This window comes from Delphinapterus leucas, chromosome 19 (genome assembly GCF_059928025.1).
Source record: "Delphinapterus leucas isolate spDelLeu-1000000601 "Yukka" chromosome 19, BTC_Dleu_Yukka2, whole genome shotgun sequence".
Taxonomy (NCBI): Eukaryota; Metazoa; Chordata; class Mammalia; order Artiodactyla; family Monodontidae; genus Delphinapterus; species Delphinapterus leucas.
Genome location: NC_143147.1, coordinates 8585968 through 8611764, shown reverse-complemented (window position 1 = coordinate 8611764; position 25797 = coordinate 8585968). Strand labels below are relative to the sequence as shown.

The 25797-nt window shown below is 47.3% G+C and overlaps 1 protein-coding gene across 1 annotated transcript in view; it reads right to left on the bottom strand.

The window, feature by feature from the left end:
* Positions 1 to 25797, bottom strand: part of SPECC1 (sperm antigen with calponin homology and coiled-coil domains 1) — a 206620-nt gene that overhangs the window by 15278 nt on the left and 165545 nt on the right. The window contains exon 13 of the mRNA XM_089900267.1: positions 2717 to 2833. Coding sequence (XP_089756393.1) covers positions 2717 to 2833 — 117 coding nt within the window. The remainder of the gene's footprint in view (positions 1 to 2716; positions 2834 to 25797) is intronic.

Sequence of the window (25797 nt, the reverse complement as noted above, 5' to 3'; positions counted from 1 at the left end):
AGCAGGTGGTACAGAATCACACAGCTGTTCACAGAGGTGTCAGAAGTGAGATGCTGAGAGCAGAGGAGCCACACGGGAGGGCCTTTCCTTAGTGCCTGGGGCCCAGGTGGCCTCCGCGCTCACGGCTTTAATACCACCTATACCTGCCCTGTTCAGGTTCATGTCACTCATGACATGTGGCTATTTAATTAAAAGTAATTAAAATTAAAAATTCAGTTTTCCAGTCACACGAGACACTTCCCATCAGCAGCCCATGTGGCGAGTGGCTACTGCACGGGACAGCGTGGATGTATCACATTTCCATCATTTAAGCTCAATTAGACACAGCTGGTCCATTTCCTGGGGCCCCAAATCTCTATTTCCAGCTCTGACCTGCCCTCTGAACCCTGGGTTTGCTATCCAGTTGCCTCTGACATTGCTACCTGCATACTTCACAGACATCTCAGATGTAACATGATTCAAAATGGACCATTTCCCCCCAAAAAATGTTTAATAATCCTGTCCAGCCTGCTTTACAGATTACAAAGCATAAATTTTAATCTATGCCCTGAAACTTTAATACTTCTGTGATGGTTAATCTTATGTGTTGACTTTGCTAGGCCTTGGTACCTAGATATTTGACTAAAAATTATTCTAGGTATTTCTGTGACAGTATTTTTAAGACGAGATTAACATTTAAATTGGTGGACTTTGAGTAAAGCAAATGACCCGCCATAACGTGGGTGGGCCTCACCCAATCAGTTGAAGGCCTGAATGGAAAAAAGACTGATCTCCCACCAAGAAGAGGGAATTCTGCTGGCAGACGGCGTTTAGACTCCACCTGTAACACCAACACTTTGTGTCTCCAGATTGCCAGCCTGCCCTGCAAACTGGATTTGTCAGCCTCCACAACTGCATGGGCCAACTGCTTAAAATAAACATCTCTCTCCCTCTCTCTCTCTCTCTCTGTATGTGTGTATATATATCTGTGTGTTTACACACATACACACCCAAATCCTAGTAGTTCTGTTTCTCTGGAGAACCCTGACCGATACACACTCTAAACAATTAAATCACTTTGTTCAGTTATCATCGCCATCAGTGCCAGGACCATTTGGACTTTATTTACATGCTAGTGTGAGAAAGTCAAAACCAGAGCTTTCAAACATTTCTGTTCCTTCCCCCTCAGCAAACTGTCCTGCCAGCCAGACACCTGGGTCGCCTCCGGCTTTCTCTTCTCCCCACAGCCACTTAGTCACCGTGTCCAGCTGGTTCTGCGTCTCAGATGTATCTCGAATCTTCCTCCGCTTTCCCACCCACGATGCGGCCACTGGCCTCCACTAACGGGTGAACAGGGAAGTGAGCTCTCACCACAATGCCTACAACCTCCCAACTGCAGCCTCTCTTTCATTCTTGTCCCCGTGACAGTTCACTTTTTCACAGAGAGATCTTTTCAGAACAGGGGTCGTCGTCTGTCACTGTCCAGTGCCGTCTGCCAGCCGTTGTGGAAGCCAGGCGGCATGGCAGGCCGCCTTCCCTGTCCCCTGCAACCCTGGCTGCAAGCACCGGGCGTCCCCTCGGCTGTGCTCCCTGGCTCTGGAAAGCTCCCCCGCTTTGTGTCACTGGTTCCTTCACGTCAGCTCTTCAGCTGGAATTCCGCCTCCTCGGAGACCTTCCCAGCCTTCCTGGTGGAAGGAAGTTAGGTCCCCTTGTTCACCCTAAAGCCCCGTGTTTCTCTCAAGTTCTTCCACATTTTGTTTATTTACAGTGTTGCTTGTTACAGGTTTACTTACTTGTTTACTGAACGTCCACCTCCTGAGGACAAAGAACCTGTCTACGTGCTCACTGCTGCCCTTATTACTGTGACTGACGCCTGGCAAGAAATGCTTGTTGAGTGAATGAGCACAGGGCCTGGGACAGCGTTTCCCAAAGTACACTCTGTGGAATGTGATTTTTAGGATGTTCTAGGTCAGGATTTGGCAAACCACAGCCTGCAGGCCAATCCTGGCCCCCAGCTCGTTTTTGTAAATAAAGTTTTATTGGAACACAGCATGCCCATTTGTTTACAAACATCTGTGGCCGCTTGGGAGCCACAGTGGTAGAGCTGAGTAGCTGTGACAGAGAACACAGATCCACAAAGCCTACCACTGGCCCCCAACAGGAGAAGTCCGCTGATTCCTGTTACGGGTGATTATATTAAAAGTTAAAAAGGTTCTGTGGCTCTGATATAGGTTGGGCTAAACAGAGTCACACAGGTTTCTTTACCAAAGGACTTCTTGAAGTCTTTACGAGTGCTGTGAATCTCCAAAAGTGTGATCAAATATACAGCTTCCCAAGCTTATTTGAGCAAGGAACTCTTTTTAGTGGTGCTTTCTGGTTCTTTGGATTTTGAAAGATTTTGAAAATGCTGGCCAATGTCTTGAAACCATGAAGGTGAGAGTCCATCAGGGTTTTCTTTGAAAACCGGGTGACAGGAACTTCTCAGCAGCCACAGTCAACTGGGCTCCACTGTGTCTTTCTAGGTAACAAAGGAAACTGAGAACATTTACCAGGGGTGGGGTTCTGCAGTGTAAACCTGTCCTCCGTAGTTATCTGTGCTGGAATCAATACCCTAATTACCACCTCAAGTCCACAAACCTCACCCCGGTTGGGATGTATTGAAAGTATGAGGAGTTCCCCTTGTGTGTTCTGGAGGGTAACAGGGGTGACCAGGGAGGGGTGGGGGTGGGGGACTTACCTTCTCCTGACTGGTCAGCTCCTGGTACGGGATGTGAGCAGGCAGGTAGGTATGCAGGAGAGCACACAAGGCCAAGCCATCACTCCAGCTGCTGCTGAAATTGGTGATATCGATGTTCTGTGGGGGAAAAGCAGCATTTATCACCAAACCGTGCCAAGTCACAGACTATGAACGGGACCGTGCTAGGATCCATGTGCGTATCCACCTCTGGGTTTGCAGTAAGACAAGATCAGACACTACCCAATCTGCTGGCAGTACCTTTAATTTTGGTGCCAGGAATGGTGGCCTGGCGTTGTCCAAATCCATTCACAGAAAAGCACAAGGGACTTCTCTGACGGTCCAGTGGTTAAGATTCCATGCTTCCACCACAGGGGTAATGGGGAGCTAAGATCCTGCAAGCTATGCAGCATGGCCAAAAAAAAAAAAAAAAAGGCACGAGAAAAGCCTTTGGAGCTCAAAACAGTAGGGGACTTCTTTTTTTTATTATTAATTTTTATTGGAGTATAGTTGCTTTACAATATTGTGTCAGTTTCTAATGTGCAGCAAAGTGAATCAGTTATATATATACATATATCCATTTTTTAAAAAATATTTCCTTCCCATTTAGGTCACCAGAGAGCACTGAGTAGAGTTTCCTGTGCTATACAGTAGGTTCTCATTGGTTATCTCTTTTATACATAGTAGTGTATATATGTCAATCTCAATCTCCCAATTCACCCCATCCCACCTTCCCCTCTTGGTAACCATAAGTTTCTTCTCTACATCTCAAAACAGTAGGGAACTTCTGCCCACCCTCTGGTATGTCAAAGGCTCTGACATCTTACTCTCAAATTAACCTACCTAGTCAGCTTTGCACATCCCAGCACCTCCCAGCCTTATGTGGCCGAAGAATCATCACCACCACCACCACCACCATCACCATCACCATCACCACCATCACCATCATCACCATCACCATCATTACCTATGACCCCAATTAACAACAGGGAGACCAAGACTAAACAAGAAGACCTTAAAAACCCACATGGCTTATTCCTGCCACTACCCTCTTCTCCCTACAACTTGGGGGCATCTCAGGGGGGGAGAAAGGAGCTCCTCCTTCAGGACAGGCGGGGGCCCCAGGAGCTGCCTGGCAAACAGTGATAAGGAAGCCAACATCCAACTTGACAGGCAGCCCACGGAGATGACGGTTCCCAGGCAGGACCCCTGGTAGCTCCAGGCTACCTCCACCTCTTAGACCCTCACATCCATCTGCCTCTTTCTCCCTGACCGAGCTCATCCTAACAGGGCGGGTTTTCTTCCCAAGTTCACAGGCTCATCCTGAATGAAATGCCAGGTTCCCAAGCCCACCGACCCCTCACCACTTAGGCTGATCTACACAGCGGCTGCCTGAATGTGTTGAAACAGCCTGGGAGAGGCCGTGGAAGCGCCTGCAGGAGGGCACACCCCAGGGGGCCCCGAGCGCAGGCCTGTCCTGGGTGCTTTCGGTGGAGGAGGTAGTGTTGCCGCCACGCATGCAGCTTTACCTGAACCAGGACACGCCAGGGACCCAGGGCCCACATCTGGCCTCTCTAACAAGTCTTTTCCCGCCTCCAACTGCAGTCCAGGGTGGTCCCGGGACCCCAGGACGCCCCTCGGGAGCACCGCCTTCAGCTGTGTGTCCTGCTCCGGGTCTGGTCTGCAAGCACACTCCCACTCCGCGCGAAGGGACGTGGCCCAGAGCACAACCAAACACACAAGCTGCCAGGTACCAGTGTGACATAAACGTCTGAGAATCCCCCGATGGGAGGGGCCGGTCTGTTCTCAGGCTGGACGCCAAAGCCGGGACCCCTGACAAGTGGCTCATCTGCATCTTTGGCTTCAAAAGCCTCTCTGGGGACTTTGGAGCTACCTGATGAGGGGGCTGGGGGCTGCTCTAGACATGGGAAGCGCTTTGATTTTATACCTTCTGAAGAGGGAAGAGCTGGGCGGGGCCACGGTCCATCCAGTTCACCCCCAGCTTTCAAAGCAGACACTGGGCCGTCAGACCCTGGGAAGGGGAAGCCAGGCTGGGCCGGGCCAGCTGCAGGGAAACCGGGCACCACCGTGAGGGGCGGTATTTCCAAATGCTCCGCGGTCCAGACTTAAGAGGGCGGTAGGGCAGAAATGTTTGCTGAGTGTCTACAAGGTGCCTGTCGCTGTGTATTTCCTCATTTAACTCCCAGAACAACCATGCACGGTAAGCGGTGTGGTGCTCATTTGACAGGTGAGAGAGCTGAAGCGAAAAGAAATGCTGCCGGTGTACCAGAGTCACGGGCCCGGCTCCCGCCCGCCCGGCTGCAGGGCACGTGTCCTCTTGCTGTGTCTCCTTCCTCCTTTTCCCTTTCTTTTCTCTCTCCCTCCCTCCCTCCCTGACTTCCTTCCTGTGTAAATTCACTTTACATTGAAAGCGTTTGACACTTGGCAGATCTTTCTTTTCCTAAAGCGTGAAAACATTTTCTACACTTCTCTCTCGTGCCATCTATGACACAAAGCGTCATTTTTCTCCACCTGCACAATCTCCACTGGCGTTTGGAGAGGCCAAGGGGACCCAGAGGGATGATAATGCCATCCACCTCACAAAACCAGGACGGCACCCTCTGTTTTAGTTCACTGAACACCACTCAGGAACAGCTTTTGATCTGAAGTGTAAATGTCCTCGTTTATTGAGCAGGTTGAGACGAAAATCTGGTGCGACCAAAGCCAGGGTTGAAAAGTCAATCAAAACGACTCATGCCCTCAGGACAGCGCAGATGGCCGGGTCACTTCCGGGTGACCAGCCGCTCGCAGGCCATCGGGGATCGTTGAGACACACGCGGACCCTCACACTTCAGCAGCGGGACCACCCAACACTGTCCCAGGCAAAGGAGGCAGTGTCCTAGCTTTTAAAAAAAGGAATAATGGAAATTCCAAATCCGGTCAGCTCAGCAAATCCAACATCTGGGTCAGGAAGGGCTTCTCTTTCATGTCAACTGTTTCCCAGGTTTCGGACTTTGAACAGTTCTGACTCTGGCAGAGATAGACGGCATCAGGCTATGATTCGTCACATTACGTTCATTCCAAGAACATGATGTTATCAAAAAAACCTTACCCGTTTTATCTCTGGGTGGAACAACCCAGCTCTAGTTCCCTGAAGGTCATCTGAAACTGTCCATGGTTCTATGTGAACAACAAGAGTAACAACAATTCCCACCTCAGCACAGCTGGCGGGACAGCTAAACACGTGTGCGTCTATGGTCCCTCTGGTCAGAAGGTGAGGGCCAGCGTGCTGAGGCATCAGGCCTCAGCGGTCGCCCTGTTGCTATATCACCACCCCACATGCTTCCTTACTGCCCCCCAAGGTATATTTGGGTGAGTGAGGGGTTAGCTGTGGGGTGACACAATTTGATAACGGCCGTGTTTTTCACGTGAATCACAGGAAAGGGGTGAGCTGATGTGTGCCCTACCGGGTCTCTCTCACTTGAATCCCCGTTCACCTGTGCACCCGTCTTCAGATCACTGACCTGAGTGCTCTGAGGGTCTCTGGTCAGCAGACCGAGGGGGCGCAGGGGATGCTGAGGGCGCAGGGGGATGGCCTCGCCGAGCACGGAGCCAGGGCTTCCTAGGGACGGCACGGCCTTCCCGGGGGCCCTGCAGACTGGACCGTGTGGACAGCTTGGGGGTGCCGGTGGCAGCATGGGGACCACCTATCTCTGGGTGGCCAGTTTCCCTGGACAAGAAAGGCATCCAGGGTAGCTGGGCAGGGACTGTGGGCCCAGCCCCACTGCCGTGACCAGAGAGGTCAAGGAAACACAGCAGGAGGTACTCGTGGATGGGACCGGGGCGCCGGGTAAGGGCAGAGAGGACAGTTTCCTGGGCCAAGGAACAAGGTGACTACTGACTCCAGGCCCCACCCCTGGACAGGATGAAAAGCCTTCTTTTCAGTTGGGGATGATCAAGGACGGCTCAGCCTTGGTGAGGGGTGAGGCCTGCTGAGCTTGCGGGCAACAGTCCTCAATGCTCATAGATGCACTGACCAAGGACAAGAACACAAACACCCCGTGAGTGCTAATACGATGTCTTCCTCTTCCTAATGTCCATTCAGCTGAATCTTAGGGCTTCATCAAAAGAATAACTTAGAGAAAAAAGGAAAACGGCCAACAAGGCATTCTACAAGATAGGTCCTCAATTCTTTGCCTTGTTACTTATTCCTGAGTAACATTGACTGCGATAACTGCTATCCTTGACTGGAAGTCGATAACTGGAAGGGGGCACGAAGGGGATTCTGGGTGGGGGCAATGCTGTGTGTCGTGAGCTGGACGCTCGTGACGTGGGCTACATGCACTTTGTGAAAATTCACTGAGCTGTACGTGTGTATGTACAATAAAACCTACATCAATAAAACAGATAGGAAGGGAGGGAGGAGGGGGAGGGGGATGGATTAGGAAGGAAAAAGGAAAGAAACTGGGACCCTGATCTTCTTAAGGGGCTGAACTGTGGCTATTAAAAAGAATGCCAACATTTTGCAATTTAGGTACTATAAGAACCTAATTTCTTATAGGTTCTTATTTTCTATGGCGGGAAACAGCAGAGCGACAACCAAAAGAAACTTGCTGATTATTTTCCCAAGGGTGATTGCTCACTGCAAATTAACTTTCTCTGGGATATAAATACCTCAGAGATATTTCTGAGTGAGAGAAAATTCTGGGGAAAGGAAGGCTCAGATATAAAAAAGGTAACATTCTGAGCATCTCCAAAATAGGTTAAGTTTCTAGGAGCACTTAGAAGAAAATTTCGTAAGATAAGAGAATTCTGTCCTCAGGGCAGCAAAAGTCATTTGAGAAACATGGAAACACTGAAGGGCACAGGGGAAGCTAAACTAACTTTAGTGAACATCCAAGAAAATAATCAGAGTGGCTGAGATTGTAGACAAGCTCCAGAAGGGCGAGTGGAGAGGCAGCACTCTTAACGCAGACCGACAGAGCAGAGCAAAACCCAACACGCCACAGCTTTTGCTTCTGGAAGGTCCATCTCATTTGCTTCTGTTGCCTGGAAACACCAACATCTGGTAAAAACAGGAACCACTCTGCCGAGCCTACACGGGTGGGTCCCCTCAACCCCATTGAGGATATGGCTGTGCTCCCACCCCGTCTTCATCTTCTCTCAGGGTCTCTCTAGGCTCTTCCGCTAGATTTCTATGAGCGGGTCGACTCTGTGCACTAAATGCACGAGTTTTTAAAAAGTTAAAAAGAAAAAAAAAATGAAGGTTCTGGGAAGAAGACAGGAGACTGATTAGAAAATGCCGTCTGTCCCCTGCTGTAGGGACCAGCTGTCCTGGGCACAGGGAGGCCTTAGCATCCCCTCTCTGGGACCTCCTGGACCTTTTTTGGAGACGTCTTATTGTCACAGCTGTAGAATCAGACTGGGTTTTTTTTTGGGGGGGGGAAATGTAACAATTTATAGCTCATGGGGGATAAAAGCAGCTCATTCCTCATCAAGGTTCAGCTCGTCTAGGAAGGAGTCCTGGGGAGACCCAAGCTTCCTTTGAAGATTTGGTGAGAAACAGTACAGAGCACGTGCACACATGGGGGGCGGGGGGCGGGTGGCAGGGGGCGGGTGAAATCACCACAAGGGCGGCCTGCACGCCCTCCCCTGCACGTGACCCGGCCTCACTCCCTGTCTGGATACGTGTCTACATCCATCCCATTCCAGGAGCCGGTCCAGCCTCGGGCTACCCGGTGAACCCCGAGTGGCCTGGACCCACACGTGGTCAGCACAGTCCTCAGCCGTGGAGTCATGGAGACCCGCCTGTGGACCACAGGGGCCCCTCTCTGCAGATTCTTCCTTTCTGAGGCCCCATACCGCTGAATGTCACTGTTTTGGGTGCCCACTCTGATCACTGCCTCCCACCCCCCGAACACGCCAGCTCTGCACCATGATGGAAACTGTTCCCCAGCAGAGAGCTGTGACCATGGGGTCACCTCGCGAGTTTCCCTTCTCTTGGAGATTAGCTGCCTGGAGATAAGTATGTCTTATCAGATAGCTAAATTTATAAGCCAACATCAAACATTATTAGAATATAGATGAACGGATTTATCATCTTGGGGAAAGAAAGCCATCCAAGGCACAAGATGCAACGAGCATAAAAGAACTGAGAGAACCGACTACATAAAATTAAGTTTCTGTGTGACAAACATTAAAAATAAGATAGATGCATACATACAGCAAATGACTAATATCTAGAATCTATTCCTTTAAGCCATGAGAAAGAGAGAAACAGCTCAAGCAAACACTGGCAGAGGAATGAACTGGTGAGGTGCCAAAGAGGAAAAACAAACAGTCAGAAACATAAGAAGAGGTGTTCAGTCTCACCAGAAAATAAAAATAGCGAAATGTTTCACTCAACCAATTGGCAAAAATGAAATAGATGGTAAATTCACAGAGGTAATGAAGATACAGGGAAATAGGTATTCTTATATTGGCTGATAGGAACACAAATTGGTACAGGCTTTTAGGAAGGCAACCGGAAGCATTTTTTTTTCATGAAAATATGATTTGATCAAGCAATTTCACTTCTAGGCAACTTTTCTAGAAGAGTCATGCATCTATCTGCCCAAAGACATACCTACAAGAATGTTTACTGCAGCATTATTGCTCAGAATGGGGAACTGGCAATACCCTAGGCTGTCTACCAATTAAGCTAAATAAACTTTTCTTTTGAGAAACTTCATAAAAAATCTGTAACTCAGTTTTCTAATCTGTATACGTTCCTATGAAGCTTGTGGGGAAACTCCGATGTTCTGGTTTTTGAAATGTTTGCCATATGCAGTAACTTCTAGATACTTGGTATTTTTCATGAATCATTGGATAAACGTTAGTCTAGAGGGTTGGTCCTGTATTCTTCTACATCATCATTGACTTAGTTGAGGAAGTCTGGGAGAGACAGAGAATAACAAATGCATAGATTCAGACACCAAAACGATTTCAATAAATCAGAAACAGGAACCAAATTGAGCTGACGTTCAACCTAATTCTTCATCTTCCTTTTGTATGTGTTTCCTGTTTTTTTTCTACAATGACTATGTGCTACTTTTATAATTAGGAAAAATAATACACATTATTAAAAATATTAATGGCATCAAATACAGACAGAATAAGCCAATGTAGATTCCAAGGTGATGAATGAATCTGAGTCCTAATAACTGTATGTTTCTATATTGAATAGTTCCTTGGGTTATGCCCTCTTTTTTCTTTTCCCCCCCAAAATTTTGAGGAAGAAGAATACAGACTTGGCTGTAGACGAGCGAAGGAAAATGGAATTAAGAACTTGCTAGAGGGCTTCCCTGGTGGCGCAGTGGTTGAGGGTCCGCCTGCCGATGCAGGGGACACGGGTTCGTGCCCCGGTCCGGGAAGATCCCACATGCCGCGGAGCGGATAGGCCCGTAAGCCATGGCCGCTGAGCCTGCGCATCTGGAGCCTGTGCTCCGCAACGGGAGAGGCCACAACAGTGAGAGGCCCGCGTACCGCAAAAAACAAAAGAACTTGCTAGAAAGACAGTCTAGTGACCATAATTTTTTCCCCTTGTGATAGATTAAAGGAGGCTACAGAGTCTCCGAAATCTTCCACTGGAGGGGCTGAGTGTACCCCCTTCTCCTCCTGAAATCTGGTTTGGCCTTAATAGTTTACGTGAGTGTGGAGGAGTGACCCGTGGGACCCGCAAGGCTGGGGCACAAGGAGCCTTAAGCTTCTACCCAGGACTCGGAACACCGTCCCTGCCCCGAGGCCCCCGGTGTGCAGAAGCCCACCCCAGCCAAGGGCAGAGGCTGTTTGGAGAGAGGCTGGCCAGCCCCCAACTGTTCCAGGCCCCAGACATGGTGCAGCAAAGCAGGTCAAGCCTAAACTGAAGACTTGGGAACAAAACACTACTGTTATTCTAACCCACTAGATTTGGGGGTGGTTTGTTGCACAGGTATAGGGTGCTTTATGTACCTCTTTTATGTCTGCTGCACAGTGGAGAATGGAAACCAACCTTTTGTCCCTCAAGCAAATAACTTTGGGGCTTCCTTGGAATTCCTTTCCTCTCCTGACCCTATTCATATCATTGTTTTAATCATTTGTTTCTCTACTTAAGATTTTATGTGGCTGATTATCTCTCAAGTCAAGTCTGAAAAGTTTTGCTTATACTTTTTCTCCTCAGTTGTACTAGTCACATTTTTTAAAATTATTTTTTATCTATTTATTTTTTATTTAAATTTTTTTGGAAAATTGAGGTACAGTCAACGTACAATATTATGTGAGTTTCAGGTGTACAGCATAGTGATTCATAGTTTTTAAAGGTTATACTCCATTTATGGTTATTACAAAATATTGGCTATATTCCCTGTGCTGTACAATATATCCTTGTAGCTTATTTATTTTATGTGTAGGGGTTTGCACCTCTTGATCCTCTCTCCCTATGTTGCCCCTCCTCCCTTCCCTTTTCTCCCCACCACTAGTTTGTTCTCCGCATCTGTGAGTCTGTTTCTTTTTTTGCTATATTCACTAGTTTATTTTTTAGTTTCCACATATAAGTGATGTCATACAGTATTTGTCTTCTCTGTCTGACGTATTTCACTGAGCATAAGATTTAAGATTTTATGGTCATCTCTCTGGAATCCATAAGGTGGGTTAACAGGGGTTAGGATGAAGGGGCCTGACCTACTCCAGCTTCAGTATGCTCCCAATCAGGTATGGCAAATGCACCTTCATTATTATACTATATACTCTTCAAAACTTTCTTGGCTGTTCTTGTTTGTTCTACCAGGTGAATTTTTAACTATTTTAAGTTCATGAATAAAGAAATCCAATTGGGATTTTTAAAAAATTTTATTTATTTAATTTATTTATTTTTGGCTGTGTTCAGTCTTCATTGCTACGCATGGGCTTCCTCTAGTTGCGGCGAGTTGAGGCTACTCTTCATTTCGGTGCGCCAGCTTCTCATTGCGGTGGCTTCTCTTGCTGAGGAGCATGGGCTCTAGGCACGCGGGCTTCAGTATTTGTGGCACGTGGGCTCAGTAGTTGTGGCTCGTGGGCTCTAGAGCGCAGGCTCAGTAGTTGTGGTGCACGGGCTGAGCTGCTCCGAGGCATGTGGGATCTTCCCAGCCCAGGGCTCGAACCCGTGTCCCCTGCATTGGCAGGCCGATTCTTAACCACTGTGCCACCAGGGAAGTCTCCCAGTTGGGATTTTAAATGGAACTGAATTCAGAGATTAATTTGGAATAATTTACTTTTTCAATGAGTCTTCCCACACTGTATCCGTGTTGAAGGAACTGAGGCCTCAAGACCTGGGAAAGCGTAGCTCAGAGCAGCGAGTCGAGGAAGGGTTGCCCTTTGCCTTACATGGCGAGGACCAAGGGGTAAGTTACAGGGCAAAGAGAACAGGAACATCTTCTGAGGATAAGGGCTTTCTGATGACAAAAGGGCTGCTGTGTCTCCAGGAATGTATAGGCAGATATGCATAACCTCTCCCTGGAGACAGAGTCAAAAGGGTACTGACATCAGAAGAGTGGCTGGAGCTTATCTTTCTTGCTTCGTCCTTCTTCACTGAACAAGCGCTGGAGCGTCCCCAGCCACGACTTCCCTCCCTGAGGTTCTCTGACCTTGGCATTGTGACACGTGGTCCTGTTTCACTGCAAGTGCCCTGCTGCCTCACGGCCGGCCCCTGAACTACCTAGCTGGGTCCAGCCCCAAGCCAGTGCCCCTCCCGCCCTGCCCCCAGCTCAGCTTGCAGGGCTGGCCTCCCTCAGCACAGGGACAGGGGACAGCAGTTCCTCTGCAGCTTCCTGTGATGTCTCCCCTACCCCTTCGGCTTGGCTCCCAAACAACCCCCTGCCGCGTCCCATCCCCAGGCCCAGCCCTCGTTCCAGGTCTCGTTCCAGGAGGAACACGTTTCAAGAATCTTCTTCCTCTCCTGTCCTCTACTGCCTTTTGTTAATTTCACCCATCATTTTCATTAATTTCACTCACCTTCTTGGCTGCCTCTTTCTAAAAAAGGAGATGGTTATTTGCAGCTCTGCTGGTTCCACTCATCCTAGAATGGCCCAGTCACCCCCTTTCCAGGCTCTGTCATCTCTCTGCATCCCTAAACCCCATCTTTCTAGCTGAGAGCTTACCTGTATCCATCAAGGATGTGTTACAGAAACCTTCTCATGCACCATGTGCACCCATGGGTCAAATCTCCAGGCTGGAGGAAGAGCCCAACCCACTGCTCTGAAATCTAATTACAGCAAGTGTTCATCAAGCCCCTCCGGGGGTCAGGGCTGAGGGACAGACAAACAACGAAGCGCGGTTCCCAGCCCGAATGATTGGCCACGTTCAGTGGAGCAGGCAGGGCAGGCAAACCGTGATGGGGGAGGGGGGTCACATGGAGGAGGCCCCTGGTGGTTGGGCTGCAGAGAACCAGCAAGTCATGGACGGGATTCCCCATGTGGTTGTGGGACACTGGAGACAAAAGTCTGGTTTTTGTTTTCTTTTTGTGGCCGAAAATCGGATTGGACGGGCCTTGGCAAACCAAAACGTTAAGTGGCTCTAAGGAGAAAAAGCACACCCGAGTTGTGACCAGCTCCTAGGCCCGGGTCTTCCTCTGTCACTAAAGCAGCCATGTGACTGTGAATTCAGGCAAATGACTCAACTCTTCTGGTTTTTAGTTTCCCCATCTCCCAAATGCCTAAATTAGATTCGGTTAGATTATATTCATGGTATTGAAATGATTGGCTATGGAACCTGCCCTTCCAACAAAAGCTTCTGCAGAAGCTTCTGCTAAAGTCGAGCCTGAAAACCAGACGATTAAATGCTCTCTCGCCAGCTCCTGCGTCTGTTCTGTCCTACACTGTCCAACACAATAGCCACTAGCCACGGGTGGCTGTTTAAATCAGTTAAATAAAGTTTAAAATTCAGGTTCTCGGCCACATGAGCCACCTTTTAAATGCTTGGGAACCACGAGTGGTGAGTGGCTATCGTGCTGGACATCACAGATCTAGAATATTCTAATCAGCGCAGAAAGTGCTACTGGACAGCCCCGCCCTGCACTTACACAAACACGTATATTTATTTCCTCTCCTTTTAGGCAAATGTAGCATGATGTGCAGACAGTTCTACATCCTGATTTTTTCCCTCTCACCAAGATCCATAGAGATAGGTCTTTACACCACATAACATAGGGACGGTTACAGTGTAGAAACTAGGAGGCTGGATTCTGAAGCCAGAAGTCCCGTCAATTACTAGTGGTATGACTGTGAGCACGTAGGCAACTTCTCTGTGCCTTGGTTTCCGAATCCTTAGAGTGGATTTGGAATAGATACCTCACAGGATTGCAGTCAAGATTAAATGCGCAAGGCACAGGTAAGCATGCAGAACAATGTCTGCCACACGCGAGATACTCACTATACACCAGCTCATTCTCATCTCCGTTCTTTCCTATGACATGCATGGACACAAGAGACGTTTAGGCTGTTGCCGGTCTTTTGTTATCACTCTGCACACATGTGGAATAAATTATGATGGATTCTGCCAAACTGCCCTCCAGGACGTTCTTTCATCTTATTCCCTCCCATGCCCACCCCACAACATACCAGTGGCTTCTCTACACATTTGTAAGGGAATCCACAAAGTTTCAGGGAACAACATGATTCTGTCCACCCTACGATGTTCTAAGCACTCCAAACAGAATATTTTTAGCAAGGAAAAAAAAACCATTTTTTAAGGGAAACAGCACTTGTATATTTTTGGATGTGCTTACTAAGAAAATAATACGTAACAGCTAAACAACTTGTGGAGGAATTCTGTTCTAAGACCGAGTTTAATTTATACTAGACAAACAATCTTCAAGCCAATCTTAACCTCCCACCCCCAGAAAGACCGAATTCAGCCTCCGAAATCCGAAGCTTCTTGCGGCTGGAACGCTTCTTTTTCCCAGATGAACATTTCATGATGAAGAGAATGGAAAAAATCCTCAGTGCAGAGTCACTTGGGACTGTTATTATCTAAACAGACTTGCGTGCTGCCCTGGGGGATGGAGAGGGAAGGGCTGCAAACATCCAGGCCTCTTACTGAAGGCAGGATGATGGCGTTTGGTGTCTGGTGGTGCCGCCCTGCCGCACTGGCTGCTGGTGTATCTCATCTCCAGAGCCCCCCCCACCCCCACTAGGGAGCAGACAGGAGGAAACATTCTCACAGCATTTTACTTTGAAAATCCTGCTCTTGCTTCCTGAAGCGGGCGGGACACCTAACATTTCTATGCGTGCGGAGAAATGGACGCACCGGCAGTGTAAGAACGCAGGCGTTTCGTGCCAACGACCCTGTGCAGCCACAAGCCTCAGCTAACTCGCAGCAAGAGCCTCGAATGCTGTCCCTAAAAGCCCACTTCCTTCTGCCCCCTGCCTTTCTCCGGCACTTGCTAGGAATTCAGCAGGTTGGAATGGACAGGATGTGGGTCCCTCAGCCTGTGGCCTGTTGGGCTGCCGACACTCCTGCCCACTCCCCCCGACGGCCCCTCCCCAGTCCGACTCCAGCCCACACCCAGCCTGCCCTCCAGCCCTCTCCCTCGGGGACCCCCTGCCTCTAGTTCCTCAACACAGACCTTTATGACCTCGGAACTCCAGAGTCCAAATCCTCGGGGACCAAAACACTCTCCTTTTCCTGGAGGACACAGAGGAATTACTCTCCCAGTCTTTCCAGTAGGTGGTGGTGACTTGGGGGGGGGGTGGCGGTGACTACATTCCAAACCTCTGAGAAAAGCGAGCGAAAACAAAACAGCTAAATACTCCTGCTGGAAAAGCCTGACCTTCTCACACAGCCCACAGGTACGGGTCTAACGTCGGGTCACTGAGGGTGGCAAGTGGTCCCGGGGCACTGAGGTGTTCCTGCTGAGTTCACCCACGAGGCAGGCGGAGGGCTGCAAAAGCAGGGGGGTGACACCTGCCCCAACGTGGACGAACCTCGAGGACGTATTGCCCAAGTGCTATCAGCCGGACGCAGAGGGACGAGCGCTGCACGGGGCCACTTCTACGGGCACCTGGGGCAGCAAACTCACAGAGACAGAAGGAGAACAGAGTTTACTCGGGGGGAGGGGGAATCACTGCTCAGTGGGGACAGAGACTCAGTTTGGGAAGGTGAGAATGCTCTGGGGTTGGAGGGCGGGGACGGCTGAACAACAACGCGCATGTGCCTAATGCCGCTGAGCTGCGCACTTAAAAACGGTGACGACGATAAATGTTACGTTATGTATATTTGACCACAGTTAAAAAGAGAGAGAGAGAGAGAGAGAGGGAGGACAAGAAAGACAACCGGGCTGAAGGGATGGCTCCTCCCACAAACACCAACACAAGTACCTAAGGGGGTTTCACTGACAGCAATGGATGCTCCCTGGGTAATTAAAAGTACTTTCAACAATATCCTGGGGCTTCCCTGGTGGCACAGTGGTTGAGAGTCCGCCTGCCGATGCAGGGGACGCGGGTTCGTGCCCCGGTCCGGGAAGATCCCACATGCCGCGGAGCGGCTGGGCCCGTGAGCCATGGCCGCTGAGCCTGCGCGTCCGGAGCCTGTGCTCCGCAACGGGAGAAGCCGCAGCAGTGAGAGGCCCGCGTAACGCAAAAAAAAAAAAAAAAAAGAATATCCTGCTCTACTCAGCCAGCTGCTAAGTAATCTCGCCCAGTTCAGATTCCATCAAATCGCTGTTCAGAAGTTCTCCTTGGCTGTGCTGCTGGCACCGTTCTGTCCCTGGAGCCCCTGCACAGCTGCATGTGTGACCACATGGTGTGGCCACGTCCACTCCTTCTCCCCTCGCCCAGCTTGCTCACCCGCCTCGACCCTTCCAGGTCGCTGTCTGACCCCTCCTCTCCAGCCCACTATGCTCCAGATGGCTCTCAGGTCTCCCAAGTCCCTCTCCCTCTCAGCCACGACTCTGGCTTTGACTGCTTCCCTGGAGGCTGACCCGTCCACCTGGCCCGAGCAGCCGGCCTGCGCTCTGACCCCGGAAGGAATCCCTGAGCCATTTCTCATTCATTCGACTGGCTTTTTCGCTCTACATTTTGAAAACCTAACTGTGATGAAAAAGGTCTCTTTACTCTACTCAAATTTGATAAGTACTGACCTTAGCTTAATCTTCACTTGGATTCTCAGGTGGGGACACCTGTGCTTTTCCCACCTTTTCAACCCGCATGCTTACCACAGGTGCCGTGGCTGGAAATCAGTAAAAAGAAAGCCAGTAGGAAAAGTATACTATGAACGAAATAAGACTAAATCCATACTAATAAGCCAGAAGAAAATGTGAACGGACTAAATTTCCCTATTAGAGGAATTTTCAGATTACACATAAAGCTAAAAGTATTTACAAGAAATCCACTTAAAGGGAGTAAAGAAGACAGAAAACAAAGGAAGCCAAAGATACATCACGCAAATAAAAGCGGAACAGCAACGGGAACAGTAATGTCGGTGTCACAGAATGTAAACTTTCAGATCAAAAGGTTCAACTGAAATGACAGGAAAATGTATAAGAGCTACAAACCCTTAAATCTGGTATCAAATTAATGTTTAAAAACTCTTAGAAATCAAAGATTTTGACAAAAACCACAATCAGCCTGAAAGACTTCAACGAATCCCCTGACCATACAGTGAGGGGCACTGTCCAGCCTAAACCACGCAACAAGACAAATGTCCTTTATGACGAATACAGTACAGAAAACAATATGCTTCGTATTAAAAGAACAGCCATAATCAAGCAGAGATTTCCCCCAGGAATAATATACCATATTAATAAATACCATACACCATGACCGGGTTGGAATTTGGCCCCCAAGGGATATAAGAATGTTTCCCTATTGGGAAATCTGTTACATAATCTATTAATGTTAATTACATAGATGGGTTAAAAGAGAAAAACACCTGATGGATTTATTGCTCGACAAATGCCAAAAAGGAATTTGATACGTTTCTTATCTATTTCTGGATTAAAGAAAGAAAAACCTCTCAGTAAACTCAGAACGAAGCTTCCTTTAGTGGGCAGAGTGTTTATCAGGAAATAACACAAGAATCATATTTAAAGGTGAGATACTACTCACCTTGAATGCAAAACAAGACAAGAATATCCATCATCAAAAGTATTATTCAACATTTTCTGAACTTTTACGAATGAAGAAAACAAAAAAAGTACGAGAGGTACAAATATTGTAAAGAAGGGGGAAAGTTATTATTTGCAATAGCCTGCCTCAGAAACTCTAGAAAATCAACAAATACAACCAAATAATGAAAAACGAAGAGTTGCAAACACTGTGATCAACCACAAGGAGAAGGAATGTTCTCGGAGCCCTTCCCATGCCTCCACACATGGCAAGTACCTGCCGGTCACCTTCCCATTTTTCTGCACGGCAGCCACTGGTGGCAGAAAACCAGACCAAGAGACCAGCAGAAGAGCCTGGGAAGTCCAGATACGTTACAATTCTACCTCGTAAAATAAACACAAATTGCAAAAAAAAAAAAAAAAAAAGGAAAGACTTAAATATTTAAAAAAGGATATCTGGAACCACCGTGGCAGCTGAAGGCTAATATTTTAACCTATAAATAGCTCTGAGACCCCTGGGTAGAGAAGGCAGACGGACACACGCTCTTAATATCATTCTCTCTCAAAGCCACTTTAAAACCTCAGAGAAGAGATTTTGTTTTTTTCCCCCAAAGGTATTAACTGATAAGGAAAAAGGAAACGGGAAAGGAAACAAAATTCTGCTGTCTGAAAAGCGGATGCACCGGAAATAGCTGACACAACAGACCTAAGAAAACGAAATCCCAGGCCAGTAGGGGGAAGAGCGAAGATCCAACCTGACGTCGGCGCAGAAACTCCCCAAGGTCAGGCGATTGGCACGAGCACCGGGGATGTGGAGACAAAAGGCCGTTAAGACCAGGAGGCCCAGGTCTGGAAGTCCGTGCACAGCGGTCAGAGCCACAGATGCCCGGGAATCTCTGTACAGCCCGGGGCGGCCCCTCCATGTGGCCGAAGCCTGGAGAGCAAAGGGGGGGTCCCTGGACTGGGGGGGTTATCGAGCACAGTGCTTATCTATTTCTGGATTTAAAGACAAATTCCCAGTAAACGCAAAAGAGAAGCAAGATTCCTTTCGTCAAGAGAGCATTTATCAGAAAACAATACAAAAATCCTATTTCATGGTGAGGCATGTCCCGAAAACAGGGAATCAAGAGGTATTTACTGGGTGCCCAGGTGGTGGACAGTCCCTGCCCCTCCCCACTGACTCCTCTTCTCTGATCTGCTGCCCCAAACCCCTGCTGCCAGGCCGATGCCCTCAGGCAGGAGACCGGAAGGTCTTTCTCTGGGGAATCTGACCAGCCCCAGACACCGACTCCAGGAGTCTGTCAAGGGCATGGCACGAGCACAGCACTCCACAGTGACAGCCTCAGTCACAAGCCAGGAGCTGCCAGTCAGCTCTGCAGAGCCCCACACTCATCACGACCACCTGGCTTCTGATAAAGCCTCCGGCACAGAGACCCAGCGATACCAACACAACAAAGGAATCTGTAGGAAAATCTAGGCAGGGGGAAGATTTGGGAATAAAAACAACCTATTATTCTCAGCAAGATTAACAGATGATACTACATGTGTGAAAAAAGAATTGGATGCTATAAAAAATTCAGGGTCCAAAAAAAAGAACCCCTAAGACTTAAAAACACGATAGCACATACACACAAAGGAATATTACTCAGCCTTACAAAAGAAGAAAATCCTGACACGTGCTACATGGATGACCCTTGAGGACATTATGCCCACATTATCGTGCAGAATAAACCAGTCACAGAAGGACAAACACAGTATGATTTCACTTGTGTGAGGCCCCTGGAGTCACCAAATTCATAGAGACAGACAGTAGTAGAAGGGTGGGTGCCGGGGGGCTGGGGGACGGGTAGTTAGTGTTTAATGGAGACAGGGTTTTAGTTTGGGAACGTAAAAAGGTTCTGGAGACGGATGGTGGTGATGGCTGCAAAACAGTGGAAATGTACTTAATACTGAATTGTACACTTAAAAATGGTTAAGATGCTAAAATTTTATGTTATACGTGCTTTACTACAGTTAAAGATTAAAATAAACTGAAAGGATGCAAAAAATATGATAGCAGAAATGAAACATTTAATAGATTTTGGAAGACTAAGTTAAAGAAGTCTTAGAAAAACAAAACTGTAAAACAGATGTGAAAAAAAGGTAAAAAAGACAGGATAATGGGGGATCCAGGCTAGGAGGAATTTGAGAAAAAGAAAACGGAGATGAAGAAATTACCTAAGAAATAATTCAAGAAAATAAATACATGCGTCACCTTATTGAAAAGGTGCAGTGAGTGTCCAGTATGACAGCAAAAAAAAAAAAAAAAAAAGATACACATAAAGGCAGATGACCCTGAAATGGTAGAATACTGGGGGACAGAAGCTCCTACAAGCTTCTGGAGAGGAAAAAATGCAAAGGATTGGAATTATTTTGTTCTCATTGCAACACTGGAAACTAGAAGACAATGGAGTGACATCTACAAAATTATGAAGGAAAATATTTTATGACCTAAAATTTTATACCCAACGAAACCATCAAGTGTCAGAGTAAAATAAAGATGCAAGGTCATAAAATTTTACCTTCTACGAACTCTTGTTCAGAAGATACTGGAGGAACCAAAACAAGAAAAAATAATAGGGTATGGGACCCCAAAGATCAAAAAAAGGGGGGGAGGCAGAAATATAACAGCGACACCTGAGCATCCCGTAGGTCTCCCACTCATCTCTCCTCTGCCCCATCTCTTCTCTACACCATCACCACAATCACCTTTCTTTCCTTTTTCTTCCTTTTAAAAAATTTTGGTAAAATCTACATAATGTAAAATTTGCCATTTTAACCATTTTAAGTGTACAGTTCAGTGGCATTAAGTACATTCGCAGTGTTGTGCAATCACCTTTCTTTTTCAGTTAAGTAAACTTTTTCTGAAGTAAAACATATATGCAAAAGGGGGTACAAATCATAAATGTGCAGCTTGATTGTTTATAAAGTGTACACACTGTGTATCCCATCAACTAGATCAGGAAATATCAGCTGGAGGAGACCTTCACATCAAGAGCATACATTTTACATAACTGTAACCATAAATACAGTTCTGCAATTAGGACAGCTAGCATTTATTAAGCCTTTATTCTGTATTAGTCTCAGTGTTCAGTGATTTATTTGCATTATTTCATTGAATCCTCCTGATCTTTTAAGGTAGGGATAATAATTATCTCCATTTCACAGATGAGGAAATTGAGGCCTAGAGATCCATTTCACAGATGAGGAAACTGAGGCCTAGAGATTATCCAAGACCATATCATAAGCGGGGTTTGACTCTAAGCTGGAGTTAATGCCATTATACTGTTCATATTATTTCATGCCTGAACTGCTTCTCATTTTTTTCTTGCCTTATTTATTTTTTACAGAAAAGGCTGTAACCATTTAAAGATTTTTTCACATAGATGTCATAATGAATTTTTTATAGTGGAAGAAATTACATAAAATTTACAGTGTTACCATTTTAAAGTATACAGTTCAGGTGCATTAAGTACATTCATTACTTTGTGTAACCATCACACAAAAGTCATCACTATTTTGTTCTTCTTTTTCAACACTGTTTTGGGTTTTCAGGACTCCTTGCAATTCCATATGAATTTTAGGATCAGCTTTTCCATTTCTGCCAGAAAAGGCCTGTTTTCTTAAATTTCATCTTCAGATTGTTGATTGTGGATATCTACAACTACAGCTGATTTTTGTGTGTTGATCTTGTACCCTGCAACTTGTAGATTCTTTGGGGTTTTCTATGTATAAGATCATGTAATTTGTGAATAGTTTTGTTTGTTCCTTTTCAGTTTGAATGCCTTTTAATTTATTTATCTTGCCTAATTGCTCTGGCTGGGACTTTCAGTACTGTGCTGAATAAAGGTGACTAAAGCAGGAAAAAAAAAAAAAAAAGAAAAGAAAAGAAATACGACAGTGAAACGGTTTGACGGCTGGGCACCAGGCACAGCGGACAAGCCAGGATAGAGGAGGTCAGAAAGCTCAGGAGAGATTCCTCAGGGGGAAACTGGTGGAATCCCTCACATATATGATTTAAGGAGATATTCCATGAGGGTTTGGATTGAATTAGTGATAACCATATAGAAAACTAAAGTAAACAAAGATGATTAAAAATACAAGTAAAACAAAAGATTACGCAGAAAAGAAAATGTAATGTATACTATTACATGGCTTATCCACAGATAACATTTATATCATTTTAACGTAAACTCCAAATACCCACAACCACACTGGGTAGAATGGGAAGACAGGAAGTATGGGGGGTGGTGAAAAATATAAACCCTCATCTTTCACAGGAGGAGGTCAAGACACAACATCTAAAATAAGAAACAAGAAACAGCAGTATAAGTGTGCTATTTAGCAAGGGGAAGGTAAATTCCGAAATACACAGCGGCTGCACCACTTTACATTCCCACCAGCGGTGCGAGGGGTACAATCTCTTCACATCTTTGCCAACACTTTTCACATTTTTCATTTCAGTTCTAACCCTTCTCAGCGGCAGGATTTGTTTGGTCCCTTTTTATACTCCCTGTCTCTACTGATTTTCCCGTTTTGTCCATGAGCCCCTTCCTTGATTTCCTTTCGTTTTTTGGCCGGGGCACCCTTGAGCTGAGAGTATTGAAGGCAGGTGGTTTAAAGTCTTTGTCAGTAAGTGGAGTGTCTGGGCCTCCTCAGGGACGGTTCCTGTATTTTTTTCCCCTCGTGCATGGTGCCAAACTGTCTTGGTTTTCTACGTACCTGTAACTTTCTGCTGCAAACTGGCATTCAGAGCATGACCGTGTGGCAACTCGGGAAGTCAGAGTCTCTCCCTCCGCAGGGTTTGTTGTTACCATTTGCGGTGGTGCCTGTTTGTGTAGGGACTTCTCTGAACCAGTTTTGCAGAGTCTGTATTCTTTTCCGAGCGAGTCACTGCAGTCTCCGCTCTGTTAGATCAGTGACCAGCTAGTGACTGGACAGAGATTCCCTCAAACGCCAGGAGACCTCCCCAGTCTCTGCAGGGCAGCTCTGGGATGGACTCGCCTGCAGCCACTTAGGGCTCAGCCTTCCCCTCCTCCCTGTGCGGAGCCTGAAGGTCGGCCAGAGGTCAGAGCTCAGGCCTTTTCAGGTCCTTCCTGAGCTTCTAGATTCTCGGGATACATGGGGACTTTTCACAGCCCCGTCCCCACATACCTCCCTCCCCAGGCTCTCCTGTAGGACTGCTCAGGCTGCCTCTGCTTCAACCACCCGTCCACCCCTCGACCTGGGAGGCAGAATACCTCTGCCTTCAAACGCTTGTACCCGGGAAGCCACCCTATCTTTAAGGAACCATCAACAGGTCAAAACGCACAACCACAGTCCTCGGAGAGCAAGGTCTGTTTGGCGCCCTCTGGTACTAGCGAGCTGCCCAAGGAACAGTGGCCTCCATCTTCACAGTTATCACTGAGCTGGGGGTGCAGGGGACGCTAGCAGGGGAAGCTCTCTGCCTGGAATTCTGCCGGTGATTTTCCCCCTTCACCTATTACGTATTCCCCCCGGTTGCTGTAAGTTTTTGATTAGATTTCAGAGTTCTGAAAAGGTCGGTCCTGACAGTTTTGCCACCTTATTTCTTGCTTTTGCAGAGGGATGGAGTCTTGGATTTCCTAACTCCCCACTTTTGCTGCTATTCCCTTGGCAGCATTTCTAGGGGTGGTGGTAGGACAGATATTATGGATTACTTTAATCAACGGTCATCTAACCCCTTTCAAGGACCTCCGAAGTTGAAAAGTACATCTCCAAGACACACATGCAGCCTGGGTTCAGCACGTGATTTGAGTTCTGTCAATCAGAGGCACTTGCATGAGACGGATTCAGAGCTGAGTCACACGAGGAAAGAGGCAAGGCTGCGGCGTCCACCCCATAGCAGAGGCGGTCTGATTCTGGAGCCCGCAGCTCCAGTAATCACGGATGCAGCTCCCCTGGCAGGTCAGCTCTGACATGTACAATTTGGGAGTTATCGGGCTGGCCAAAAAGTTCGTTCGGGTGTCTGGCACGCGGTTGCGAAATGCCCGAACGAACTTTTTGGCCAAGCCAATGTTTCTAGAATTTCAGCCTGGAGTGTATGTCTTTGATACTCCCAACAATTCTGTGAGCCAAGTATACCCTTACTAAACAAACCCCTTCCTGCTTAAAACACCTAGAGTGGATTCAGTGGTCCATAGCAAAGCACCCTGAGAAATTCAAACGTAAAGTAACAAGCAACCTAACGGTTCATTAATAGGAGACCAGATAAAGTATGGTGATGCAGTTTTCACCTGCATATGTGAAAACCTATGCAGGTGTGAAACATAATAAAGTAGCTCTAAATGCACCAACAGAGAGATGACCACAAGACATCAACTGAAACGCTCATCACCGAATAATATACGATCTCATTTTTGTAAAGTTAAGCTTTTATACACACAGTTGTATATTTAAAGCAGTGGTTCTCAACCAGGGGCAATCTTGTCCCCTCCCTCTCCTGGCTAGGGACATCTGCCAATGTCTGGAGACATTTTTGGTTGTCACCACTAGGAGAATGCCATGGCATCTAGTGGGTAGGGGCCAGGGATGCTGCTGTAATCCTACAAGGCATAGGGCAGCCCCCACAAGGAAGAATGATCTGGCCCAAAGTATCAGCAGGGTGAAAGCTGAGAAACCTTGATCTAAAGGAAAATACCCAGGGACTTCCCTGGTGGCACAGTGGTTAAGAATCCGCCTGATAAGGCAGGAGACACGGGTTCGAGCCCCGGTCCGGGAAGATCCCACATGCCATGGAGCAACTAAGCCCGTGCGCCACAACTCCTGAGTCTGCGCTCCAGAGCCCGTGAGCCACAACTACTGAGCCTGCATGCCACAACTACAGAAGCCCGTGTGCCTAGAGCCCGTACTCTGCAACAAGAGAAGCCACCACAATGAGAAGACTGCGCACCACCAAGAAAGACCCGATGCAGCCAAAAATAAAGAAATAAATTTATTAAAAAAAAAAAAAAAAAAAAAGAGGGGCTTCCCTGGTGGCGCAGTGGTTGAGAGTCCACCTGCCGATGCAGGGGACACGGGTTTGTGCCCCAGTTTGGGAAGATCCCACATGCCGCAGAGCGGCTGGGCCCGTGAGCCATGGCTGCTGAGCCTGCGCTCCGCAATGGGAGAAGCCCCAACAGTGAGAGGCCCGCATACTGCAAAAAAAAAAAAAAGAAAAGAAAAGAAAAATACCCAATTGTTATAAAAAAACATTTTTAGAGGGTAGAATTGAGCAATGGGCTAGGAGTTGTCACTGTTTATTTATTTATAAATTGATTGATTGATTGATTGATTGATTTTTGGTTGCACTTGGTCATCGTTGCTGCGCCCGGCCTTTTTCTACTTGCAGCAAGCAGGGGCTACTCTTCGTTGCTGTGCGCGGGCTTCTCATTGTGGTGGCTTCTCTTGCTGTGGAGCACGGGCTCTAAGCGCACGGGCTTTAGTAGTTGTGGCACACAGGCTCAGCAGTTCTGGCTCTCAGGCTCTAGAGCGCAGGCTCAGTAGTTGTGGCTTGCGGGCTTAGTTGCTCCGCGGCATGTGAGATCTTCCCGGACCAGGGCTCGAACTCGTGTTCCCTGCATTGGCAGGCTGATTCTAAACCACTGCGCCACCAGGGGAGTCCCTATGTCACTGTTTATACACAATTATTTTACTTTCTCCCAAAGAGTTATGATTTTTTAAATTGAAAAAACACAAATAAGGAATAAAGCAAACAGCACCATTTTTTCTAATAATAAAAGGAACAAATGCTTAGCGTAAAATATTCAGAAAACACAGAAGTAAAGAGAAGATCAGTTATGATCCTTCTGTATGAGCTAGAACGGTTAAGCAGCAGAACCCAACTGGAACTGTTTTGAGAAAAGGGGAAATCTGTCCTAAAGATGTTAGTGTCTCACGGAAGCCAACGGGACCCAAGAAGGATGCTGCTGAGCCTTGAGCTGCTGGAACCAGG